This window comes from Schistocerca gregaria, chromosome X (assembly GCF_023897955.1).
Source record: "Schistocerca gregaria isolate iqSchGreg1 chromosome X, iqSchGreg1.2, whole genome shotgun sequence".
Taxonomy (NCBI): domain Eukaryota; kingdom Metazoa; phylum Arthropoda; class Insecta; order Orthoptera; family Acrididae; genus Schistocerca; species Schistocerca gregaria.
Window position 1 is genome coordinate 779,375,850 of NC_064931.1, and position 7,830 is coordinate 779,383,679.

At 40.5% G+C, this 7,830-nt stretch overlaps 1 protein-coding gene across 1 annotated transcript in view; it reads right to left on the bottom strand.

Annotated features, from left to right (window-relative positions):
* The window catches only part of LOC126299452 (V-type proton ATPase 21 kDa proteolipid subunit c''-like), a 52,062-nt gene extending 46,755 nt beyond the window's left edge, over positions 1 to 5,307 (bottom strand). Inside the window, exons 1-2 of the mRNA XM_049991366.1 lie at positions 4,711 to 5,307; positions 3,926 to 3,974 (exon numbers count right to left, since the gene is read on the bottom strand). Coding sequence (XP_049847323.1) covers positions 3,926 to 3,974; positions 4,711 to 4,771 — 110 coding nt within the window. The 5' untranslated portion in view covers positions 4,772 to 5,307. The remainder of the gene's footprint in view (positions 1 to 3,925; positions 3,975 to 4,710) is intronic.
* Between the last annotated feature and the right edge of the window lie 2,523 nt (positions 5,308 to 7,830).

Consider the following 7,830-nt stretch of genomic DNA (forward strand, 5'->3'; position numbering starts at 1 on the left):
AGCAGTTGTGCAACAAAAATCAACTGAAATATCCCAACAAAAATATTTAGCAATGTTAACAACTGAAACTAGTCTGACCATGGAAGAGAGAAATCTTTACACATGTCAAATTGGAGGATAAATTAAAGTCTACATATACAGAAAAAATTTGACACATGCAATTTACTCTAATGCGAATGAGGTATCAGGTTATTAGAGGGGTTAAAAAGGAACCAGACATTCACCGAGTATCTATGCGGAAAAGGATCACCTTTAAGAACTATTTCCCTCACTTGTTATTGTATGAATCATGTGACGTGACTATTCGAAACTTATTTTATACTTGAATGTTTAACAGCCAACGCCAATGACAGTAGTAATGAGTATTCTGCGTGGTCAACAGCACAATTATTGATGAAATCTTCGAGCTTCCAACCGGTTAGCTAAGGCGAAAATCTGCGACATTTCGATGAGTGTTATTCTCATCTTCACTTTTCCAGAAGATAATGAGAATGACACTCATCAACACGTTGTGGATTTTCGACACAGCTACCCGGATGGAAGCCCGAGAAGATTTCATCAGCAGTTTATACCAGGAGAGCCTACATTCACATATGAAGCACAATTATTGTCCTTTTTCAGTATCCTCGAGCACATATGCAGGAAAAGTTCTCAAACGAACAGACCCATTGCAGTGCCAAACACACACAATCCTGCCATTCCTTCAGCACAGTCATTAGTGTTCTAACTAAAATACTGACACAAAAGGTGGCCTTAATATTTTAAAGCCAACTGTTCTACAATAACAACTTATTTAAAATAGGGATCATTCCCAGTGACACAAATGTTCATGTAGTTATTCACGCTCGAATACACATAAGTAAAACTCTATAACTTTAAGAATATAATGATAGAAAACCACACACACACACACACACACACACACACACACACACACACACACACACACACACACACTCCCTCTCCAATCGATCAATATTTCATTATAAAATGACAGGGAGAGCTCCATAACTACGATTATCAAAAATCTGGGTAGGTACTCAGTAAACATTCTTACACCCAAAATTGGAAGGTACTTGTTCCCATTAACAATTTTACAAGTACTCCCAACATACATCACCACTCACCTCAGTCTACATCAAATCATCCAATGTAGCTTAACATAATTAACAGAAGTTCTATGGATCCTGTTGTTGCAAACAAAATTTTCCAAATAATTTTCCAAATTTTCCAATACCATTAAGAAAAGCAAGTGAAGTGCATTTAGCACGAACTGTAAGAAACAACTACATTTCCTCACACAAACGCTGTGTTTCCTATCACACACAGAAAAAATGTGACTGTATCAGAGGTTTTGAAAATATAATTATTCTTTCAGCCACACCCTTTGAATTGCACCGACAGTTTCAACTGTAGCATGACAGAACTGGTTTAAGGCAAACAATGAGAACTGCTTGTTATGACATTAACCATTTTATTGTAGTCATTGCTTCCATATACATTTACTAACTTACACCAGAGATCTTATCAATTCAGTTTAAAGTGTCACTCAGACTTTATTTCCTTTGACACTTGAGCAAAAGATCTTACTTTCAAAGGCCTAAAATCAATGTTATCCTTAAATTATTCCCATTAATGCACTATGTCCCCAACATTTAACAATCTCTCTTCCTCTTTAAATTTTTAGATGGCAATGCGACAGATTTCTGCAAATCTATGTACAAAGCAACCATTGAAAGGAAATCACCATCCAACACAGAAATGTTTATTTTAGAAACTCAACAGGTACAGCGAAGAATCATTTTCATAATAGTCTGAAAACTACAGCTTCCCCGCTATCTTCAGTACATTCCTTTATTCCCACTAAAATGCACATACCGCAAGTGCAAAACCATTGTTGCTTTTATGAAAAGTAACTACATTTCTGCTGAAGTGACATGCTACCAATCGCACAATAGAAGCACACGAAAATAGTTTTCTTAGCAAATTCCACTGTGATGCTTCATCTGAGAAACAGTACAGATTAGGTACCCTTATTTTGTTCTTGGGTCAAACAAAAAAGCTCAGATATAAAAACTTTGGAAAAAAATTGTTTATGTCTAATTACAGTCCAATTACAACTATTTGCTAGGTGGTGTCTAAAATATGCTACTACAACATGGCCCTGACAGCTTTCTATTGCCCTTCACTTAGTACATGGTCAAATCCAGTGGCTGCTACACATAAAATGTACTGCTGCTGATGAAAGTTAAACAGATTGTGGCTCTCACATGCCAGCTATTTTAACACTGCAAGTGAACTGATACTTTACTATTGCATATTAGCAACAGCAGGGAGTATACAATTACATGCCTAGTCTGCAAGCCACCACATGGTTCAGAGTAGAGGGTAACATGTACCACAACTGGTCATTCCCTTTCCTTTTGCATTTGCAAATGGCGGGAAGGTAAAAGTCTGGTGTGCATGTGTGTGTACATATGAGCCCCAACTTCTCGTCTTGTCTTCACATTCCTTGCACGACACATGTCCAAAGGGGGGGGGGGAGGGGGGCAGCGGTGGGTGGCAGTAGTAGAATCTCTCTGCAGTCAACAGTAATTTTCTCAATAGCATTCCGTGAAAAGAATGTCATCCCTCTCCACCAGGATCCCCATTTGAGTTCACAGAGCATTTCCGTAATACTTGTGTTATGTACAACATTTTCAGCTCTGACTGGAGAGCCCAAGTTTCAGTAAGTGACACGTGAACTAAAAAGTAATTTTAATTAATCTACACACAGTACAGTATATGTAGTCATTACACGACAATTTTCACACACAGCTTAAACAGTAACATTTTAATAATGAGCTAAATTCACACACACTGATGAGAGAATAGAGATTTGTGTAAGGCAATAACAAGCAATTGAAAAAAATTGCAACAGCTGTGATTCTGTTTATCACATACAGGCACTCAAAATAGATATTTGGTTTTTTCCACACAGTACTTAAATTTTCATTAATATTAGTAGATCTACAACATCGTTAAATTATGCAGCACAGCAATTTAAGTTGTTGAAAGTTGAATCCACCAGATCAGTGCATATTCCAACTTATGTAAATAACCTGTTCATCTATGGCTACAGTATGATGAGTAATTCTTATGCTCTTTTGCCCCGGTGCACCATATGACACACATGCTGTACAATCTTAACTTTTGTAGCATCTGCTGTTTTTATAAATTTAATTAACCATCATTTATTTCAGTTCGGCATATTTTTACAGGAAGACTTATTTAAAAATTTACAGCACACCATTTGCTGCAGGATCCCTTTTCTCCAGTTACATGCCACAAAGAAACACTGATGCACTACCATGTACATGTCAAGATAAAAGTCACCCAAGAACCAAGAAAATGTGTCATAAGAACAATTACAGTGGCCCAATACGCAAGGTCAGTACCAGTCATAATGTCATCTGCGTTCTTTATTGCAAATCTAGATTTCAACTGACGGTGCAGGTATCAGTGCATTATAAGTAGTGCTGTAGACTCAATGTAGTTATAACACATATTTCAATCCAACTTATGCATATACAAGCATTAGTCCAACTAATTCGTTATAATTACATTGAGTCTACTTGGATAATGGCTAAATATAACACAAACGGCAGCTCCACTGTAAGCTGAAATTTGGATTTTTAAGAACTCTCCAGGTCACGTTACAATCAGCGCTGCCATATCTGTCAGTCATGGGACACAATCATTCCAATGGAATATAGCATGCTGAATTACAACAACCACAGCTAAACTTATGTTTTGTATGTATCACAGTTTCCTTCAGTGAAAGTGACACCTACACACATCAATTTAAGTTACATCTGAAGTGCTTCTTTTAAGTTTTATGAGACTGAACTGAATTTACATAACATAATTTAATATTTCAACTTACCAGCCAAAACTAATCCTCTCTCCTTTCCCAGTAAGAACATAATACAGCACTGAAACAGAAAAAAATATTACTACTGAAAAGTAAAACACAGGGACTGCACTCAAAATGTTATGAGTTGGCAATAAAATAATTAAATTTGTTAAGTGACCAGTACTAAACCTGTAACAGCAATTCAAATATACTAATTATGAGACAAAAGAATCCTTGGGATTAGTGTAGCTTTGTTAGCTGCACACACAGTCTGTATGTTCATGGACAGTGAATATAACTTTTAATGTTTACTTGTTATATGCATTAGTAAGAAAATAATTTGAAGCTTACATAAGGCAAAGTCCTGGTTTTTAAATAGCAGATTTCTGCTATGTATTTTCTGTTCTAATAAGGTAGCTTAATAGTTTACACCAGTAAACACTGTACAGGGACATGGATGCTGACATGAACGAACCTTATTGATATTAATATTCGCAGTCCACAAAGCTTATGTAATTTCCTCTAGACCAGCATACGAACTTCTAGCAATCTCCATACATGCAAATCACAAAGGTCGAAGGCTCTCTCTCTTCCTTACATTTTGTACCCCTATAAGAGAGCACCAACGCCTACCAAAGTGACAACACAATACGCATCTGTCGGGTGGACATTTTTTGTAACTTGTGTCCTACCGTACACGCATCAACGTCTATTTCGTACTGAAAATAAATACCGTAGCTAAACATACACAGTGCACTACATATACATAAAATACAAAAAGGCAGCTAAATATAATACCAGCTGTTAATACTTACCTATTATAGTCACCGCCGACGAAAGCGTCGCTAAAAAAGTATATCCCAGCCCGTACCTCATTTTCAGGGAAAAAAATAGCCACCTCCCGGTTGGAATTCTCACCTAACCAACACCCCTAACTTGTCAGCTGATCGATGAAAATCATGTGACACGGGCAACAAAGAGTATCAAAACAAGATAAAGCAGTTCGTTCCAATGGCATAGTATATGAAACAAGAAACTTCAGATCTTTCGATAAATCGAATACTTAAATGTAGCAAAGTTGTAAAGTACAGTGTTATTTAAAACGTTTGGAGAGCCCGTGACTAGCACCTACGTTGAGCCTAGCTTTGGCGGGATGTACGAATATCAGTGATTTACGTGGCGTGCAACAGTAAGGTAGTCCTACTGTACTACCATAGCCAGTAAAGCCAGCTGTACTACACTGTATTGTCATTAAAAAAGCTATGTAAACAAACTGTAACAAAACAATAGTAGCTCATCAATCACGCCTAAAGGAAAATTAGGTATAAACTGCGTTTTCGGAGTGCAGAAAAAAGCAATCAGATGCGTACAATGATAGGGTCCCCAGAGAATCCTCCAATAAACACTTCAGTCACCTCTACATGACACTCCCAAGTCTTTATACGCGTAACTGCTTAATACACGACAAAGAAAATATATAGAAATTTCCCCCGAGAATGAACGTACATATTCACAGTACCAGAAATAACGGAATGCTAGACATGTGGTATTCAAGGCTATCCACTGATACATAATAGCCACAAATACCTAAGTCTGAAAATTTATAATAAAATGTCACAATCAGTAAAAATCCTCATTCTAAGCAAATTTAAGATAATATTATAGGTATAGTTTTAAAATGTGACATATTATTCAGTGGAAAAATACCTCCAAAGTAACGTGAAGGACACATATAATGAGGGAAAACCCTAATCTCTAGTAAATAATGGCCAGTTCACACTAGCCGTTATGTTACATCAGTTGCGTACCGTCAAAACATTCCGCAATGCATTTCAAATGGCGGGATCGATACTGGCTGTCACAACACGTCACGTCACGTTACACCACGCCACCACCAAAGTTTCATGGGAAGAAAGTTTTGACGGCTGACGTCATCATCAGTTGTCAGTCACGTGAACCTGAATCTCATTTATTTACCGTTAGTCACATATGCCGTCCTGGGGCTCGAATCCCAAACTGCACTGATTAGTTGATGATGTTAAGTTCCTAGGAATATATCTGCAGAGTGATCTCAAGTGGAATACACACATTAAAGCTCTTACAACCAAGCTATCGTCAATCTGTTACATGCTACAGACACTAAGCACAAGCTGAAATTATGACTGGGTGTTGTGTGATGTACTTAGGTTAGTTAGGTTTAAGTTGTTCTAAGTTCTAGGGGACTGATGACTATCGATGTACACTCCCATAGTGCTCAGAGCCATTTGAACAATTTGAACAAGCTGAAATAGAGAAACAGTAATACAGTCATATCACGCACATTTCCAGTCAGCAATCCGATATGGAATAATACACTCCTGGAAATGGAAAAAAGAACACATTGACACCGGTGTGTCAGACCCACCACACTTGCTCCGGACACTGCGAGAGGGCTGTACAAGCAATGATCACACGCACGACACAGCGGACACACCAGGAACCGCGGCGTTGGCCGTCGAATGGCGCTAGCTGCGCAGCATTTGTGCACCGCCGCCGTCAGTGTCAGCCAGTTTGCCGTGGCATACGGAGCTCTATCGCAGTCATTAACACTGGTAGCATGCCGCGACAGCGTGGACGTGAACCGTATGTGCAGTTGACGGACTTTGAGCGAGGGCGTATAGTGGGCATGCGGGAGGCCGGGTGGACGTACCGCCAAATTGCTCAACACGTGGGGCGTGAGGTCTCCACAGTACATCGATGTTGTCGCCAGTGGTCAGCGGAAGGTGCACGTGCCCGTCGACCTGGGACCGGACTGCAGCGACGCACGGATGCACGCCAATACCGTAGGATCCTACGCAGTGTCGTAGGGGACCGCACCGCCACTTCCCAGCAAATTAGGGACACTGTTGCTCCTGGGGTATCGGCGAGGACCATTCGCAACCGTCTCAATGAAGCTGGGCTACGGTCCCACACACCGTTAGTCCGTCTTCCGCTCACGCCCCAACATCGTGCAGCCCGCCTCCAGAGGTGACGCGACAGGCGTGAATGGAGGGACGAATGGAGACGTGTCGTCTTCAGCGATGAGAGTCGCTTCTGCCTTGGTGCCAATGATGGTCGTATGCGTGTTTGGCGCCGTGCAGGTGAGCGCCACAATCAGGACTGCATACGACTAAGGCACACAGGGCCAACACCCGGCATCATGGTGTGGGGAGCGATCTCCTACACTGGCCGTACACCTCTGGTGATCGTCGAGGGGACACTGAATAGTGCACGGTACATCCAAACCGTCATCGGACCCATCGTTCTATCATTCCTAGATCGGCAAGGGAACTTGCTGTTCCAACAGGACAATGCACGTCCGCATGTATCCCGTGCCACCCAACATGCTCTAGAAGGTGTAAGTCAACTACCGTGGCCAGCAAGATCTCCGGATCTGTCCCCCATTGAACATGTTTGGGACTGGATGAAGCATCGTCTCACGCGGTCTGCACGTCCAGCACGAACGCTGGTCCAACTGAGGTGCCAGGTGGTAATGGCATGGCAAGCCGTTCCACAGGACTACATCCAGCATCTCTACGATCGTCTCCATGCATAAGATACCTGCATAAGATAGATTTGTAGTTAGGACACACCAGTCTGCAGCTGCATTCCACTCGATTGTCTTTGATCAAATAAATTTCCATGACAGCTGAGTCAGATACACTTTCGAATCACTATCTTCCCCTATATTGAGGTCCTTCCTTATTTCTGCACTCGAATTATGCCTCTGACAAATACCTTTCATCTTGCTGATGAGTTTTCCTTTCATCATCATCCTTATCTGGTCTCATACTTTATTTTTGAAAAAAAGATGTTAGTACAAAAAGAGCATTATCAAGACACCTAACATGCTTTTGGTTCAAATGGCTCTGAGCACTATGGGACTCAACATCTATGGTCATCAGTCCGCTATAACT